The sequence below is a fragment of the Tauraco erythrolophus genome, chromosome 25 (assembly GCF_009769465.1).
Source record: "Tauraco erythrolophus isolate bTauEry1 chromosome 25, bTauEry1.pri, whole genome shotgun sequence".
Taxonomy (NCBI): Eukaryota; Metazoa; Chordata; class Aves; order Musophagiformes; family Musophagidae; genus Tauraco; species Tauraco erythrolophus.
This window is the reverse complement of record NC_141489.1, coordinates 5,659,153-5,678,410: the sequence shown is the minus strand read 5'-3', so window position 1 is coordinate 5,678,410 and position 19,258 is coordinate 5,659,153. Positions and strand designations below refer to the sequence as shown.

Below are 19,258 nucleotides of genomic sequence, written 5' to 3'. Positions count from 1 at the left end.
TGAAAGATGGGAGATTTTGATGGGATCTAAGGAAGAAATTCTTCCCTCTGAGGGTGCTGAGGCACTGGAACAGGTTGCCCAGAGAAGCTGTGGCTGCCCCATCCCTGGCAGTGTTCAAGGCCAGGTTGGATGGGGCTTTGGGCAACCTGGTGTAGTGGAAGGCGTCCCTGCCCATGGCAGGGGGGTTGACACTGGATGGTCTGTGAGGTCCCTTCCCACCCAAACCATCCTGTGATTCTATGACACTGCAGTGGGGTTGGATGTGCCCGACACAAGGGAGATGTTCTTTGGCCAACTCCTCAGAACCACAAAACCTACGAGAGGCTGCAGGGTCCAGCGCCCAGCAGTGCCCAACACCCATCCTGCCACTCCTCTCCATCACAAACCTCTGCAGCTCCTTTCCAGCTTCCTCCACTGCATCACCCAGCTCCCCCACCTTGGAGAGGAGCTGCCCCAAAACATGCAGCGCAGACCGGCCAGATGCTGCAGCACTCCTGCCTGTCCTTGAGCTCCTTCTTCTCCTGACTCACCACTTTTATGTTAGAAACCAGCCCCCACACTCCTCATGTGCCGCTGCCAGATTCTAATGGCACTTGCTAAGGGTTAGCCACGTCGCCCAAGGCAGAAGCCACAGTCTCCCATTTCCGTGCCGGGTGCCGAGATGCTCCTCTGATGAAGGCTGAGAGGTCAGCAGCAGCTTTTCGGTTCCTGCGAGGTGCCTTGCAGAGCTCTCCCTAATCCCGGTGTGATACATCCCCCAGCACGGTGTACTGGGAAGGAGCCGCAGGGAGCAGCGGCTCGGCAGCCTGGGATGTGTCTGTCGGAGGAGCCGTGGCTTACAAGGATAAAATTAAAGACTTCTCTGCCTCTCTTTTTGCTGAAAACGCCACCGAGCCTCTAAAGGTGGATCCTGCCAACCTCAAAATCCTGCCATGTGCAAACCCCCCCAGCAAATCCCTCATTATTAGTAAAACCAAAGAAATAAGAAACCAGCTCTTCCAGAGCCACCTCTGCGTCTGCGCCGTTACGTAACGGGAAACCCCTGAACCCAAAACATCTCCGCTCCTTCGGTCACCCAAGCTGACGATTGACCATCTGGTCGCGATTTTTCGGCTCTAATCTAACGAGACAGGCCTTGCTTTTAGGGTGCAGGCAGGAAGAAAATCCTGCAGGACTCCCTGGGAATGTGGTCGTGGTGTGGGGGGGCCGCCGCGGGAGCAGCAGCTGGTGTGAGCGGGGGGGGCTGTGATTTTTCGTGCTCATGAGAAAGCCCAGACGTTCCGGTCAGCTGTTGGGAGCAGAGGGAGACGTCGGATGGTCAGGAGGCAACGCTGGCACGTGAAGTGAGACGGGGAAATGTCGTCCTGGAGGGAGTTTTCCTTGGGGGATAAGTGACAGGTGAGAGGAAGGCACACTCCAAACACCGGCTTCACAGCACCGCTTAAAAAAACCCCACGTCCTCATATCCCATGCAAATAAATACGGAGCCCGAACTGAACTCCGACCACAAACCAGGACAAGTGTTTTTCCAGCCGGGAAGCTCTCGGAAGGCTGACACGCCGGCGTGGCACAGAAGCTGTCTGTCCGTCCCTTCCCTGTTCGGAGCACTCCGGTCACCCACCCACGCCCTCGAGCAACAGGCGCTTTCTACTCCAGGGATGATGCTGGAAGACAGCGTGACTCCTTTCGGCTGCGCCACCCTCTGTTCCTGGTGGGAAACAGGTCTGGAGATGGAGAGAGGAGGAGGAGGAGGATGGGAAGCGTAGAGCTCCAAAGTCCCCCGGCACACGGTGCGGCCTGTGATGGAGCAAGACCAAAGCAAGTCCTTGCTGTGGCTCTCCGAGTCCGGGCTCTTGTTTGGTACACGGAGATTTTAGGGAAATTCACCTTTTTGTCACCATGGAGAAGCTCTGCAGGTAAACAGCTGAGAAACGGGTCAAAAGGAGTGTGAGCACTTCAAGGAAAAGCAGATCCCAGCTCTGTCTCACCCACTATGGGAATACTGGTATTTAGGCTCCAGCTGGAAACAAGAAACAAATCAGCGCGTGGAAAAGAGGCAGTTCCGGGGAAAGCAGCGAGCGCCTCCGAGCAGCTTGGGCTCCGCACGTCTTACACAACGCTGTCAGCCCAAATGGCACCACGGCGCGCTGATCAGGAACCAGGCGCTCCGGGGGGAAGGGGAGCGCCAGCGCTTCCAGCTGCCAAGGGTTTGCCAAGCACAACACTTCTGCAGTGGAGGCAACTCGAGCTTCGGATGGACCAGGAGGAGCTGGGCAGGCTGAGCTGAAACGGATGGGTCAGGGCAATGCCAAGCACAAGGACAGGCTGGGTGGAGAATGGATGGAGAGCAGCCCTGAGGAGAAGGACTTGGGGGTGTTGGGTGATGAGAAGCTCAACATGAGCCGGCACCGTGCGCTGGCAGCCCAGAAAGCCAACCGTGTCCTGGGCTGCATCCAGAGCAGCGTGGGCAGCAGGGCGAGGGAGGGAATTCTGCCCCTCTGCTCTGCTCTCCTGAGACCCCCCTGCAGTGCTGCCTTCAGCTCTGGGGGCCCCAACAGCAGAAGGACATGGAGCTGCTGGAGCGGGGCCAGAGGAAGCCACGGAGATGATGCGAGGGCTGAAGCACCTCTGCTATGGAGACAGGCTGAGAGAGTTGGAGCTGTTCAGCCTGGAGAAGAGAAGGCTCCGGGGAGACCTTCCAGCACCTTCCAGTACCTAAAGGGGCTACAAGAAAGCTGGAGAGGAGCTTCTGACAAGGGCATGGAGTGACAGGACAAGGGGCAATGGCTTTAAACTGACAGAGGGGAGATTTCCATGAGATCTGAGGAAGAAATTGTTCCCTCTGAGGGTGCTGAGGCACTGGAGCAGGTTGCCCAGAGAACCTGTGGCTGCCCCATCCCTGGCAGTGTTCAAGGCCAGGTTGAATGGGGCTTTGAGCAACCTGGTGTAGTGGAGGGTGTCCCTGCCCATGGCAGGGGGTTGGACAGGGTGATCTTTCAAGGTCTCTTCCAACCCAAACCATTCTGTGATTAGACTGAATAGTCACAGGAATTTTGGCAAACGTTTGTCGCAGCTCTGCAAACACAACAGGTTGTGGTGACCGCACTCACCTCCCAGGCTTCCTCCTGCAGCGGGGCTACCAAGCCAGCACATTAAGCTTTTTCACAGCTACTTACAGGGGCTGTTTCTGCAGCCCCTCCCACAAACCCAGCACACCCCCTACACTGTAATAGCACTGGACCCTCAAAGTCAAGGGAAAAAAGAAAAAAGAAAAGAGGAGCTGAGCCTCCAAGGTCAGCTCAGCAGGTGAGAGCAGCCCTACGGCACCAGAGGCAACAGCCGAAGTCCAGATGGGAATAAGAGGGAGCCGCTCGCAGTCAGGGGTTGCTGCCGGGCACGGCCATGCCCGGGGTGACGGGGCGGTCTGTGTGCCACAGCGCGGCCGCATCAGCAGCTGTTCGCCCGAGAGCCCCACGGGCCGGAGGCGCAGCCCTGAGCAGCCCCGGCCAACAACGGGAAGGGACGGATTTTTGTTAGCCCAGAAGCCAGCCAGTGGCCTGAAAACGTGACGGAAGGCTTCGGTGAGCTTGAACTTCAGCTGCGCAGCTGCCAGCTCCCGGGGGAGGGTGAGAATATCCTGGGGGAAACGGGGGAAACCCAATTCCTTGAGTCTGTTATGACTGAAGCGTACAACAAATTTCCAAACGCCCTTTAAGAAGCGATCTGCTGGCCAGGACGCTGGCCACACTGCCTCCTAGGCCTTTTCCAGCTCAAAGACTGTGTCATGCCAGGCGTGGGCCAGCCTTGCCCAACGGAACGCTTGAGTTCACATGTCTGCCGCCGGTGAGCTTTAACCCCCGAGCAGCCGAGGCAGAGCCTGGCCTGACTCAAAAGCGACAGCTGGTCGCTGCTGGGATGGCGCAAGGTAGGGGCAGCCCGTTTCACAGCTCCGCAGTTCAAACCCCGGTCAGCAGGATCTAACGGAGAATCCCCAGTGGGCCCGTTTCTCCTTGCTGGTGCAGTCGGGGCGGAGATGGATGGCAGCTGCTGAACTCGCCGCTCCGCGGGCGCCGCCGTCACCCGTCCCTGCGCGGCGCACGGCGGAGCGGGACCCGCATCTCGCCGGCCCTGCCTGTGGTTGCAAGCGGGACGTTAAGCCCTCGTTAGCTTACGTTAAACTGCAAGGAGCTGGGGATCAGAGATGGGTGAGTTACACTGGCATCTGACAAAGAAAAGGCTCCGTTTTCCTACTTTCCTGAGCTTTTCTTCTTCTGAACAATTTCGATTCGTAACTACAAAACAGCAATTTATTAAATTAGCTTTGAAGTCCCTCAAGATCTCAGCTCTCCTCTCCGGGATATCTGCCGTACCGCGGCACTCCGTGTCAGACCAGTTTATGTAATGATCTCCTTACGCCTGCACTGGCTACTGTGGTTTTTCTGGGATCTCCTCTCTTCACAAGAATCTTTCCTTTCCTTACTGGCCATCAAAATACTCATACAAATAGGAAATGTAAAAAAAAAAAAACCCTAGCATTGCAGAGGATCGTAACTTACCTTTTTGTTAAAAAACCAACCAGGTTGTTACGCAACACTGCCGCTCCAACCAGCTGGACAGCAAGAAAAGGCAATAGGTGGTAAGAAACCAGATTTTGGAGCCACCAATTAAACCAGAATTTCATTTCATAGCCTGGTGGTGTACTCTGAGCTCGTCCCCTCCGTGATGGTCCAGCAAGGAACTGCCCTCCCTCTGATCCCTGAAAACCGTTGGGTAACACCTCCCCAGCACGCAGGGGAGAAATGCTGAGGGACACTGTGATCTGACGGACACGCTGACACAGGAAACCTCGGGGCAGCCTCAGTTTTCTTGGAAACACCACGTTCCGGGTGAACCCCGGGGTAAAGCTTTCCCACGTCTTGCTCCGTGCTTCCAACGCTTAGGGCAAGGCGGCTGGTTTTATACCTACAGAGCGGCGTGGTCCCCAGCTCGCCCTGAGGCATCCAGGAGCCATCACGCCACACGCAGCAGCACGGACTTCCCTCGGACCGCAGCGCCAGGCACCGCACGGCATCACACTGTGCCGGGTGGATCGCGCGCCCTCCGCGGAGGCAGAACATCATCTATAGACCCTTCATTTAATAAACTCATTTTCTGCTCGGTACAACGGCATCTCTCTCCTTCATTTAAAAGTTCCTTCCTGCTGCAAGGCTCCTGGCCACGCGTCCTCCACCGCGCCGTCCCCCAGCAGGCTGCAGGTCCCGCTGCGTGATCCGGCAGCTGCCCAGCCACACTACGGAACTCCTCAATAATGCATATTCTTACCTGTTTTCAACAGAAGCACTTCTGGCCATTCCCTTTTTATGGGACTGGAAATGTTCGGACCTTCCCTTTAACTTGCTCGAAGTCAGCCAGCACCTGCAGGAGGGCTCAAGAGAGATGTCCATCAACGGGGCGCTGCGCTGAAAAGCAGTTCTGCTGGCAGCGGAGGAACACTGCACGCCACGTCTGCAGCACTGACAACAGCAGTTCCTGTCTCCAAAGCTCCACCAGCTTTGCCAAACGTCTCTCAGTTCCATGCTACATGCAAATTCCATTAGTGCATTTGACACTGGGGGGGGGGGGCCAAAATCCATGGAAATATTAAAATACCAAAAGTTACATTTTGATATCTTGGTCTTTAAACCAAGAGCACAGCTCCTTCTCCTCCAGACTGCCAATTCCCCCTTCTCCCTGCTGTGCTCCCACCACCTACGGCACTGAGTGCGCTCACCTGGCTGTAACAATAACCCACGTTACCGGCCGAGCAAACTCTTACGTGGCACCGTAAGAAACCAGTGACTGGTGTCCGGAACATTGACATTTAGTGGTTTTCTTCTCTGAATCGTGTATCTCATGACAAAGCTTACCACATCAATCCAGCCCTAATTTTCGGAGATCCTTGCTGTACATTTCCACATCTCGCATGAGAATGGATGGAGAGCAGCCCTGAGGAGAAGGACTTGGGGTGTTGAGTGATGAGAAGCTCAACATGAGCCGGCACCGTGCGCTGGCAGCCCAGAAAGCCAACCGTGTCCTGGGCTGCATCCAAAGCAGCGTGGGCAGCAGGTCGAGGGAGGGGATTCTGCCCCTCTGCTCTGCTCTCCTGAGACCCCCCTGCAGTGCTGCGTTCAGCTCTGGGGGCCCCAGCACGAGAAGGACATGGAGCTGTTGGAGTGGGGCCAGAGGAGGACACAGAGATGATGCGAGGGCTGGAGCACCTCTGCTCTGGAGACAGGCTGAGAGAGTTGGGGCTGTTCAGCCTGGAGAAGAGAAGGCTCCAGGGAGACCTTCCAGCACCTTCCAGTACCTAAAGGGGCTACAAGAAAGCTGAAGAGGGACTTTGGACAAGGCTGTGGAGTGACAAGACAAGGGGCAATGGCTTTACACTGAAAGAGGGGAGATTTCGATGGGATCTAAGGAAGAAATTCTTCCCTCTGAGGGTGCTGAGGCACTCGACCAGGTTGCCCAGAAAGGCTGTGGCTGCCCCATCCCTGGAAGTGTTCCAGGCCAGGCTGGATGGGGCTTTGAGCAACCTGATGTAGTGGAAGGTGTCCCTGCCCATGGCAGGGGGGTTGAAACTGGATGATCTTTGAGGTCCCTCCAACCCAAACCATTCTGTGATTCTATGATCTCTTTCTACCTCGTTTTAAGAGTGTCTCTATAATATTGCATATACAACATATTGCACATGTTTATATAATCAAGGTTATCTATTTTTCTCGTGCAGAATACGGAAAATACTCTCCCAGGGCACCTATGTGTTAATCTCACAGGCTGACCACGTTCCAGTGACAAGCCCACAGAATTCTGCATGCAGCTGATGTAATGAAACGGACTTTTCAACAGGTCCCTCACAGACCTTTCGAAACATGAACAAGTTTCCTACCAAATACAGCTGGCGAATCAGCCACATGTTCTGACTCACGCTTTACATGTCAGACCACGGGCTCTGGCTGGGCTGGAAGGTCACACCAGCTCCTTCCAAAGGGCTGCACCTCCTACGGGGGCTCAGAGTCTATGAAACATGCAGCACACCTGGGAACAGACCGCCGGCCTTCAATTAGCGCTGGAACCAGTTAACGAAACGCGGTGCTTTGCTCAGCAAACTCCAGGAAAGTTGATTCCTGTCCCGGCGCTCCTCGTCCTGCTCTGGGCAGGTACTCTAGATGGAGCCAAGATGGGCGACGGGTATGGTGCTTTTGGGGGTCTGTTGCTTCCATTAAAAACCATTAAAACCCACAAACTTGTCTTTGTAACGTCATATTTTCACAGGCTTTTTCACCAGCGCACCCCAGTGGGGCCCACTGTGGTCCGAGGTGTAATTCCAGCTACCGCAGACACTCAAAGGACAGGATGCAAACACACAGCGCAGCTCGACGGCGCGCTGAGTCTTAAATTCTCGTACAGGACGCAAGAATATACGCAGCGCTGAATCGCTCAACGTCGTAACAGCAGCTTCAGAGGGAAAAAATGAAATATTGCCACCAGCAATATGAAGGGAGATCATATATATATATACACAATATAATTTTGTTTCAGCCATCACATTTAAATTCAGGTATCACGGGTCAAATCTCCTCACCTTCTTCCCTGCACAAAAAGTTGGGGGAACAAGAGCCGAAGGCGACGAGGTGGCTCCAAAACTACTGAAGCACACGTACATACTGACACCCGCTAACATCAACGTCTCGCCAAAAATGGTTTCCATACAGAACAGGCTTTTTGAAAGCTTTCTGAGAGTGGATTTCAAGTCTGTGGAAAAAAAAATAAAAAGCCTGGCAAACATTCATTAACGGGAATAGCGAATTTCTGGGGACAAGAAGTACTCAGAGGGGGAAAAAAGTAACTCACTTGAGTCACAACATGTCTTTAAACGAGGGCAAGGTGAAAGCTAAGGAGTTGGTGGGATGCTTCCCAGCACTCACAACAAAGCTAAAATACATCACCGCTCGTGCGCCGACTTCTGCTCGGCCAGACCGCGTTTCGCACCGAGGAAATCCGGGGCACAAGCAGCAGGTCACAGCCTCGAGCAAGGTCACGTGTAAAACTCCCGGGGCACAACAACTGCACTTGGACGCAGCCGCAGGGGCCTCAGTTCTGATCCCGGGGAAGCAGCAGGCTCGGGCCCGCCAACGGGCGACACATCCTGCACCAAAGAGTAACTGGAGCATCCTGTTCAATCAAAAAATAAAAGGGAGGAGGACAGCAAAACCTGACCTGTACAGCAACTATTCCACAGCACCGACGAGCACTGACCGGATGCCTTTACACCCCCCTTCTAGGGCATTTTTCCCCAGCTATCAACACAGGGCTTACACGGCAACGATAATGTCACGCCGTAGAAAACAAAATGTCATTCTCCAAGCAATGAAGAACTGATATTTGAAGTCTCCTCTGATATGGAGAAAACGAGTGGCAAGCCCCGGAGCAGCGGGATTCGCTGAGCTCCCTTCCACGCTGCCGCAGAAAGGTGGGTTACGTCTACTTGCATCGTTAACAGCCGACCGTAATTTAACGGATCCGTCTTTCAGGAGCCGTTTTGCGGTGACTGCACAAAGGCAAAGCACGGCACGTCGGATTCGCAGGAATCAGGCACGCCGCAAACGCCCCAAGAGCAGCCGTGCACGTCTCGATAAACAGCTGCTTTTGCAAGGAACCTCAGAGGTGGCAAAACATGCGCCCGGTATCAAGAATTCCTGAATTATTAACAAATCGAGCTACAAGAAGAATAATTGCCACAAGGCTGTAGGTAAACTACAGGCAGGAACGTTTCATGCCAACAGTACCGAACCCCTAACCGACGCTTCCAACGGGAAAATTACTCTGCAGAGAGGCTCTAATTTACACTTGCAATGCCTGCTGCAAAATAAGTCACATTATCCTCACTTACAGCAGAGGAAAACAAGGTGGAGCCGTCAGCTGGGCTGCCCAGAGGCACAACGGATCAGTCGGGATCACGTCCAGGCGCACGGTGCTGTCGGAGAGGTCCTCGGGCACCCGAGGCATCGGCACGGGGCTGGCAGATGTGACACAGGACCCCTGGGAGACACGTCCTCCCAGAGCAGCAGCTGGAGGCCACGCGGAACACCCAGGGGCATCGCAGACAGCACCCTGCGCCTGCACGGAGCGACTGAACCGAGCCCGGGGTGACTGCGCACAATCCCAGCTTTGACCCCGGGCTTTTCCACTCCTGGCCCGTTTCTAAGCACAGCATCAAACGCAGCCATCACACAAGGACTTCCACTAGACGATTTCCCAGGAAACGTGCCGTTAGGCGAAGAGCGCTGCAGCCCGCTCGTCTGTGTGAGTTACGGTTAAACGCCTGAAGCGTTCCAGAATTTCTGGCTGCAAACTCGTCGTTAAACGAAGGCTCCTGCCCTTCGAAGCACTGCAGCACATGCTCAGCTGGATGCCTGGCGCTGGCAGCGTTGACTCACACGGAGATAATCACATGCCTGAAGATAACGGGGGAGGTTAAGTGTCCTTCTAGAGCAGCAGAGGTGACCCAGCAGCAGCCCCGGCCCCACCGCACCTCCTCGGTTAGCCGTGCACTTGAACCCGTGCTGCACGCCTCGATCCGGCGTTACCCTGCCCCGGCACGGAGCTGGCAACGGCGTCAGGGCTGAGCCTCGCTCCGCGGGCATCTCCCAGGCTGTGGAGCCTGTGGGATGCCCAGGTAACCTGGCAGTTCAAAAATCCACATGCAATTATTACAGCGGGATCCAGCCTCAGCCGCCATCCCCGACTCCCGCCGCTGCGGCTCGTGCCGAGGCTCAGGACACGGCGCGCTCCGCGAGCGGGAGCAGCGCTGTCCTTGTCTACACGGCCGCTTTTCCCTTTAGCTCCGAACAAACAGCTTTTCATCCCAAGCCCACACCACGGAACCCATCTCACTCCTGGCTTTCTCGCAGCTGCGTGACACGGCCAACCACTTCATGCCTCCGCAGACACATTTCCGATTTCCAGGCCAAACTTGCAGCGAGGGGAAAGCACGGGACACTTCCAAAAGCCATCTTTTGTGCCGGCCAAACAGACGGGCATTCAGCTGCAGTTTCTGAAAGGAGCTGGGCAGCCAGCGCCCGCATGTTCCGTCAAAAATCGCAGCGAAATTAGGCCAGCTAATGCTGCACAGTTCACTGGACAGTGTCCGCCTGCTCATCCATATGTATAAATGCAGATTTGCATGTTTTCGTAAGTGGTACCCTTTGCAAGGTCTGACTGCCAAAGTTTCTAGATTTATTTTTTCCTTTTTTTTAATGCATTTATTGTCACCAAAGAGCAATTCACATGCAGAAAGGCACGGTTAGTTTCTAACCACCTCTTTTATTACACTAAACGAGGTCAAATATATAAAAATTCCAAGTTGTGGCTCTAAGACAAATCATTAAAACATCCCTCTCTCTCACTCACGTATTTGGAACATATTCTATTGCTGGAAAAAAGCAGCTATCTCACTCAGACTGGAGTAATCCACTGGATTTAATAGATTTTTTTTTTTCCAAACCACATCCAGAACCAGAGAATGACAACACGAACCCAAGTTACGTTCAGAACTTTTTTGGTCCAAAAGTCTCTTCTGAACGTTTATTTCAGAATGGCCTACATTAAGCCAAAGAAAAGAGAGCATTTTAAAGTAATGCATGTATCATTTCTTCAAAAGGAAAAATGAAGCCTGATACTTTGAAACTGAATACAGTCACAGACATGAACACTTAGAGCTTTAACAGACATCCTCTACTAGGAACAAACACTCAGTTTCAAAGAACATGTGCACTTTATACACAATTCAAATGAAAACAAAAAACCAGTAACAGAAACAGCTCCATTACTTTGCATTTTCGGAATGAATTCAGTGCTGGGATTGGAATATTCTGTACACTCTGCTCACTAACAGGAGTTATTTCTCGGTGTGGACGAACGCTCACAGGACTGGCCTGAGATGGTGGCTCTACTCGGGTAACGGTTCAGATCATTAATTGGGGAAGGGCTAACACAAACAACGGCGGAAGCAGCTGCCAGGAACTGGTTTTATTGTCAGCCATCCATAAGGAATGGCTGCAGTTTGTGTAGAGAGCAGCGAGGGGAAAGGATTTTCACTTCTTGCCATTTGGCTGGTGAAAAGGCTGTTCCGAAAGCACCACAAAGGGTTAAGAGCATCATAACCCTTTTGGGAAGCTGAGAACAACCCCAGCATAGGGGGATAACCAGTGGGGTCGTGGCCAGGCATCGGTTTATCTCCAGGCTCCAAATGTCTTTCCCTAGTGCTTTCAGACAAGACGTTTTCCACCCAGCTTCTCCATCACACTCACGTCGGATTCGTGACGGATTCTGCTGGCAGAGCCCCTCTGCCCATCTCCGGGCAGCGTGCTTCCCTTCACACTCCTGTTCCATTAGAGGAGCACTTAACCTCCCTCTCGCCCCACACAGCCAGTCCCACCTCACCGGCGAGCTGTCCCTGCCCGCAGGCCCACTTCAGCTTTTGGAAACTGCTATGTACTTATGGTATTCACACTTACTCAAAAGACATGACCCTGGAACTTTTCTGCATAAAACTCAGAGGTTGCTCCTTTCCTGGAGCAGCGGCCAGGAGCTGCTGCTAAACAAAAAGCCAGAAAGCAAGTTTGCTCCCCGATGTCTCTGCTGGAGGTGAGCTGGAGAAGCTCTCGCTGACCTCGTGGCAGAGGGATGTGCCGGCTCCGGGCACACTTACGTCTCCCTAAAGCAGAGCTGAGAGACAGCTGGGATCTACGCTCGGCTGCCTGGTGTCCCAGAGTGAAAACAGGCTGAAAATAATTCAGCCAAATACCTGTTTTCAGCAAACGTTTGGGTAGAAGATAACTCCAAGCATGTGCTCACATCCCCTTGGTTTAAACTCAAGCCCACGCTCAGACGTTCTGCGGGACAGGAACGGAGTACAGGTTTGCCCTTGTCTTCCACGGAGCGTCACTTCTCAATCCTGCTCCTGGCCAGGCTGGAACGAGGGCACTAGGGACTGAGGTAGCCTGGAAACAGAACAGTCCCGCTTGAAACAGGCTCCAAAAACACATCAAACCGCACGAAACCCCAGCAGAGACAAGAGCGCGGCGCGCGGCCCTGAGTGCATTATAAATAGCAGCAAAAAGCAAACACACACCCCAGCGTCTCCCCAACACCACCGCGCGCCGCCGCCACGGAGACACCGCCAAAGGCAGCGAGCGCCGCGCTCCCCTTTTCCCAATTATAAATTCAAGTTTAATGCCAAACCCACAGAATGCCAAACCCGACTGGTCTCTCAAGCAGAAATCTGAATTACACACACTGCTCCGTCTGAGCTCCGTTCCTCAGACACAACGGAGGGAAGAGGGGTCTGGAATAAGGCAACATCACTGATATTCGGGAAGGGTTTGTAAAAACTCTTGCAGACAGCTCGTGTGTCCTGGCTGGGGGGAGGAAGGTTATTCCTCGAGTGTCACGCACGGAGAAACAAAATCACCGTGACTCCATCTGACCGGATTACTTTGGAGAAGACAGAAATCTTATCCAAAAGGTATCGGAAGCGTTTCATACCCCTGGGGAGCAGCGCGTTACGTAACAACAGACCTCGAACCCATCCGTTCCCATAGACATCACATAAATATGCAGAATTACTAAGTCCAGTAATTTCTATTCACTTTTTTCTCTTTTTTTGGATGTTTTACAAGAGTTTGAAGTCTCCCTTCTCTCCTTTTGCATAAAGCTCACAGGGAGGTCTGAGCCCTCTTCATACTCCGAATGCAAGTACTCTCCCACACGTACATTTTCCCTGTAAGTAATTTTCCATAGGGTGAAAAAAACCCTGTAGCACATAACAGCTGTAGTATGACAGTTCCATTTCCTACTTAGCACATCATTTTCGTAAAAGACAGAGTCAGGAGCACTATTAGCAGATGTTTTCCAAACCTTTCACCGCTCTGCCGCTGCGACGGGCACCCGTGGGCTGCCTAGATAGCCGGAGGCTCCTCTGTGCTGTGGGCACGTCCAAGGCACTTTCGAAACGCAGCATAGAAAGTTTTACGTCTAAAACAAGGAAGAACGACGACGGAACTGCGGACCACGGTAACAAAACTAGTAAAATGCTGAGAGCTACCCATTGCTTTCTCCTCGTTAATATAAAAAAGTGTAACGTCAGAGATCCAGTGTACAAATACAAAAAATTGTGCATAATAAATGTACTGAAATACTGTACATACAGCATAAACCCTTCAATGAGAACGATTTAAATACACCTATTGGTCTCCTGACTCGGAAGACAGAAGAATAAAGTTCTCTAATCCTAGAATTTGTGTATAAACCCTTTCTGAGAGGTTGAATCACTAGCCGACGGTATCCCTGAAAATAAACAGAGTCAAATGTTTACTTAGTGGAAGCCATTATTCAAGGGGTTGCTGGTTATGATAAACTAGGAAAAAAACCCACAATATATAAACTCAGCCAACGTTAAATCCAGACAGAGTTCTTCCCATCTCCTGACTTGCTACTGGCACTGCTTTTGTTTGAGCCTGCTTTGGATTTCTTCTCTCTGGAACTGCCGGGGTTGTTTTGGTTGTTGTAAGCCTGGATCGCCAGGTCCAGGTGCTCCTGAGCCACTTTAATTTCCCTCTGCAGGTTTTCCAGGTCGGCGGGAATGTTTTCTTCGTTACTTCCATACTGCTGTTCCTGAGCTATGTTGGCTTTGTTCTGTTTGTAGGCCATTTTGGCATTGGACAGTTCGGTATATTGCATCTGCTCCGGCTTGACCGCGATGTTGTAGCCAGGAGGAGCAGACGGCGTATTCCAAGTAAACGGGTAGTTATAGGTACCAGAGTCTTCCAGCTCTTTCCTCTTGTTGTTCAACGTGTCCCGGATCGTGCCAAATCCCAAGTGGAGCATCTCCCAGACATTCAAAAGTAAACACATGCAGCTCACCCCGTACATTATTAGCAGGAAAATGGTCTTTTCGGTTGGCCTTGAAATGAAACAGTCGATCTCGTGCGGGCACGGCTTCCTGCTGCACACAAATGTGGGGCGGACCTCAAAGCCATACAGCAAATACTGACCCACCAGAAAGCCGATTTCAAACGTAGTCCTCGCCAGAAGCTGCAGGACGTAAATCTTCATCAGTCCATCTTCACGGATTCGCCGCCTGCCGTCGTGCTTACCTTTGGCAGGGACCTGCTGCTCTTTATTCTCCCGCTCGTTTTCCAGCTCCATTTCTGGGTACATCATCGGGTCTTCCTCGTGGTCCTCCTCGGTCTCCTCTAAGCCACGGTGTTGCTTCCAGCGCATGGAAAAGCTTTTGCCTCTGATTCTTCTGTCGGCTTCGCTGTGTTCCACCATCCGGGCGATTTTATGAATCGCGTAGCCCAAATACATCACAGAGGGAGTGGCAACGAGAATGATCTGAAAGACCCAAAACCTCACGTGGGAAAGAGGAGCGAAAGCGTCGTAACAAACGTTCTCGCAGCCAGGCTGCTCCGTGTTGCACACAAACTTGCTCTGTTCGTCGTAATAAATGGACTCTCCTCCCACGGCAGTTAGGACAATCCGAAATACAATCAACACTGTCAGCCAGATTTTGCCAACAAAGGTTGAGTGATTGTGGATCTCCTCTAACAGACGGGTCAGAAAACTCCAACTCATGGTGGTCAAATAATTTTATCTAAAAAACAAACAAAATCCCCAAGTATTTATGAGTTTATCAGCTTGAGTCTAAACAGTGCAAACATTCAATCGAGGCAGTGAGAAAACTCTAGAATTTTACAACCAACACGCACGTTTGCAGCATCACCTGCTATCGGAAAACTCCAGCTGCCAGAATTTGCTTGAAGATCCTACGTCTCCTCCACAGGCTTTTGAGAAGTCTGCTACAAAAAAAAAGTAGCCGTTAACTGCCATTTCACAAACCAAAGTGCTCCCAAAGCTACTCCCCAGCTGAAGAGAAAGACACAGCTGCTCCGCATTTCAAATGTTAACGAAAACATTTACACTTGAGGCTGAGGTCTCCAAAACACAACGCTAAGCTCCTGTGAAGTTTTATGGGCGCTGTTGGCTACCTCCCGCCGCTAACAGGAAGATTTATTTGAGCTGCACGGAGGTGGCCAAGCCTTGTTAAAGCCTGACCTAGCGACCTCGGCCTCCAGCATGGCCCACGGAGAGAAGCTGTTCTCTCCACGGGGCAATGTCTGTCGTCTTCAGACAGAAATGAAGTACCCAGACCAAACCTGAGAAGCAGGCAACTGCTGCTATCTTGGGTTTAAAGGCAGGACAACATGACAGACTTGAGCAGTGCTACCCTGCAGGTCTAGAGACAGGGTTTGACCTAAGGAACATCTGATTTCTAACCTGATGCTCAAACTACTCTATGGATTTAGGTTCAGGCCCTTAGGGAGGTTAAAAATCTCCCTTCCAGGGCTGGAAAATACTTTTGTATGTATTTTGTAGTGGTTTTTTTGGGAAGAGTAGGAGGAAAAACTAGTTAAAAAAAGTTATCTGTCAAAAATTTTAGCAGAGATATTAGATAGAAACCAATCTAAACTTGTAATCATAACAGTAAAAAAAAAAAATCACAGCTGGCGACACTACAGGCCACCTGGAGCTCCAAGTAGTAAAATTGGTAAAATACTGAGCACAGGAAGAACTGTTTGACGTTGCTATAGCACAGGGATAAGACATCTTGCAGTCCTCCCATGATGTCAAACATTAGCTTGTCAAACATTATTAAAAGCAATTTTGACATTAGAACAACATTTGGTGAAAGATCCTAAAACCAGAATTGGACAAATCTCTGGCACTCTGATCTTAAAAGTGATTTATTCTGAACCTGGAGAAATTCCAGAGAACTGGAAGAAAACTAGTATTTGTAACTATTCAACTTCTTCCATACAACTACAGAGTTGTTCACAGGCAAAATAATGAAATTTGAGGGGATGTAATCAATATAGAATTAAAGGATATAAATGTAATCCCCTTCTGGTGGAATCCAATGTCTCATTGAAAAAGCAACAGCACAGATATAACGCGGATAGGCTGTGTAAGACATTTGATTTATTACTTCACGACAGTATGAGGAAAAAACCAGAGCAATACAGCATTAAAAAAAGCCCCAATTAAGTGGATTAAAAGTAACAAAGATCTTGACAAACGTTTCCCACATTAGAACCAAGATCAATTGCATGTAATCACAGCAGGTTCTGCAAAGACCAGGAACAGGCCTGGCAGTCAGGCTGGATTTTCCCCAGCCTCAACCAGAAAACAGCTGCTGACGAAACCTGCAAACAGCAGAGAAGTTTGCAGGCTGACAAATAAAGACAAGCGTCAGCAGCAATGCAGAAAAACACAGATTGCCCGAGAGGTCAGGTCCACTGAAACAAAACCACCGCTTAACCAAGCTCAACGCGAAGACATACAGCTACAAAAAAGAACAGCAGCCTTTTTTTGAAAGGAGAGAACAGTTCCTCTGGAGCTCGGATAACAGGGAAGGGAGCGAGGGTGCTAATGGATGAGCATCTTGACGAGAGCTGGTGATACAGCAGAGATGATTAATGCAACTCTTGGCTGTGTCACGTGCAAACAGGAGCGAGGAGGGTGATCTTCCGAGGGCTGGAGCACCTCTGCTATGGAGACAGGCTGAGAGAGCTGGGGCTGTTCAGCCTGGAGAAGAGAAGGCTCCGGGGTGATCTTATCGCAGCCTTCCAGTACTTAAAGGGGGCTACAGGAAAGCTGGAGAGGGACTTTTTACAAGGGCGTGTAGTGATAGGACAAGGGGCAATGGCTTTAAACTGAAAGAGGGCAGATTTAGATTGGATCTAAGGAAGAAATTCTTCCCTCTGAGGGTGCTGAGGCACTGGACCAGGTTGCCCAGAGAAGTTGTGGCTGCCCCATCCCTGGAAGTGTTCAAGGCCAGGCTGGATGAGACTTTGGGCAACCTGATGTAGTGGAGGGTGTCCCTGCCCATGGCAGGGGGGTTGGAACTGGATGATCTTTGAGGTTCCTTCCAACCCAAACCATCCTGTGATTCTATGATTCTATGATCTTACCTCCTTGTTAGCAAGACAGCACTCGATGCCTGTGTCTGCATCCTTCAAAAGTTGCTTAAACATCAGAGAGCGAACGTGTTAGTCTTGAAACCAGCTGAAGAACGGGGAAGATGCCTAAAAGTGAAAGATTTAGAGAGTTCAATTTGTTTAGCTGGGAAACATGGGAAGAAAACAAAGGATTACTGGTGAATCACTTCACCTAGTGGCTGTCAACTGAGCACGCCATCAATCCAAGGCTTACAATCAATGCTCTTCCTTCTATGCAACCATGCTACCATTACGTAGACGGAAGTCGCTGAAAACACACGTTTTTAACAGGAAAAAAGACCAGAGGGTTCCGGTCCCAGTGCACCATCATACTGCAGCAGGTGGCTTCCTGCTCTGAACCCCCATGTCAGAAAGGCACCTGAGAACAGCTCTGCAACCCCGAGGTCTGCGTTACAGTGAGCGGAGGGACAGTGCTTCCGGCACCCGCGCGATTGGCATTTCTGCCCAGCTCACTCCGATCAGGAGTCAAAAATGGGCGGCAGAGCAAGCCTGGGGGTACTCCATGCACCTGAAGAGTCTCCGATACCGTGAACAGAAAAGGCAGAAGAAACCCACATCTGGAACTGGGGATGACAGAGCCACAGCACCCACATTCACACCAAGCTGCACCGCCAGTCCAGTCGCCAAGCACGGACGTGTACCGGGACAGACATGATGCTAGCTGACACGCCGTTACTTGTCAATTAAAAAGGAGACAAAATGAGTTTAAGAAGGGGTTAATTTTCACTCACTGGAAATGTTAAGGCCAAACTCTTTTAGAAAAAGTAAACTATGGAGTAAATCAGAAAGTAATTAAATACTGTTGCCAGTGCAGATGTGGAATAAAAGCACGAAGCAGCCTTTACATTCTCAGGTACCGCCCACGTTTATCCATCAGCAGTTAACAAGGGACAAGTTCGAAATTAGCGCCGGTTCCAACACGAGAGGGGACACAGAACCTCCACTTTTGACGAGCTGTTACCTTGACATTTAATTAAATCCTGCGAGGTATTTATCAGCTTTCCACTGTGCGTTTCCCAGCTGCAGACCACACACCTGTGGCTGGCTCGTATCGTACCTCGCCAGCCCGAGTGACGGTGAGCCGGGCGGCTCGCGCCTCGGCCGTGGCGCGGAGCTGTGCTGCCGCTGGGAGCGGGACATAGCCACCGCAGGGCACGACACGTCTGGCCAGCTTTAGAACTTGCTTCAGGAGAAAGACAGGGATTCACGGCCCAGATCCCACCGTGGCATCAATGAGCAGCGTTGACAGACCCACAGACAGACACTGACCGTGCAGACTGGTACAATGAGGCTGACCGCGGCCCTCGGATGCGGCAGACGGGTTATCCGTGGTTAATGACCAAGACTTCTGTCGATCAGAGAGTTGTGGCTGCGGAAATGTAAAGTTGCTGAAGAGCTCTGGCTCTCCTCAACAAGAAAGCATCACTTATTCTAAATTTAGTTGTAGTCCAGAGCAGAGCTACAGATACAAATATGGGAAAATCCATCAGCAGGCAAAGAGCTTCTTTGTCTTTAAGGAAACATTCTGGTTCAGGAGAAATGACCTGTCATTAAACCTTTCTTTCACTGGAAACGTTCAGCCCATTCAAATTAAACATAGTAGGAAAGCAAAAATCTCCAGGCAGAATGACAGCATCTGAAATGGTGGCATCCTTCAGTTTCGTGAGAGCAGCCAAGGTCAGCGACTGCCCGTTCCTGCCCTTACACCAGGACCCGACTACGCTGCAGCAACCTTCACCCAACGCACGCTTGGCGCCTCTCGGATCTCTTGTTCTGGCAACATTTAACTCAATAAGTTTCCATTGTTTGAAATAAAAGTCTATGGACACTGACACGCATCTGAAAAAGGCAAAACATCAGCAATTTCAGCTAATTTAAGTCATGCCAGAAAGTGCATTTGAGAGAGACTTTCATTCCCTGTATTTGTCATAGGCTCATTCCAGCACGTCCAGAGGACGAGGCTCCTCAGAGCAGGCAGGATACGCGACGCAAATAACACGACGCTTATCTCTGACAGCAAGCTGGCTCCTGTGAATTGAAGTTTTGCAGACACTGACATCTAGAAAGAATAAAAAAAGAATATGGAGCGGGTAGATGGGAAAAAAGAAATCAGCGTTAGGTTAAGAGATTCACTGCAG

General features: G+C 51.3%; 1 protein-coding gene across 1 annotated transcript; it reads right to left on the bottom strand.

Moving 5' to 3' along the window:
* Nucleotides 1-13,494: 13,494 nt before the first annotated feature.
* Nucleotides 13,495-14,676, bottom strand: GJC1 (gap junction protein gamma 1). Its single transcript, XM_009986394.2, has one exon. The coding sequence runs from the start codon at nucleotides 14,674-14,676 to the stop codon at nucleotides 13,495-13,497; it is 1,182 nt and encodes a 393-aa protein (XP_009984696.1).
* Between the last annotated feature and the right edge of the window lie 4,582 nt (nucleotides 14,677-19,258).

Coding starts and splice junctions, on each gene's coding strand:
- GJC1 (XM_009986394.2), bottom strand. CDS start 14,676: ATGAGTTGGAGTTTTCTGACCCGTCTGTTAGAGGAGATCCACAATCAC.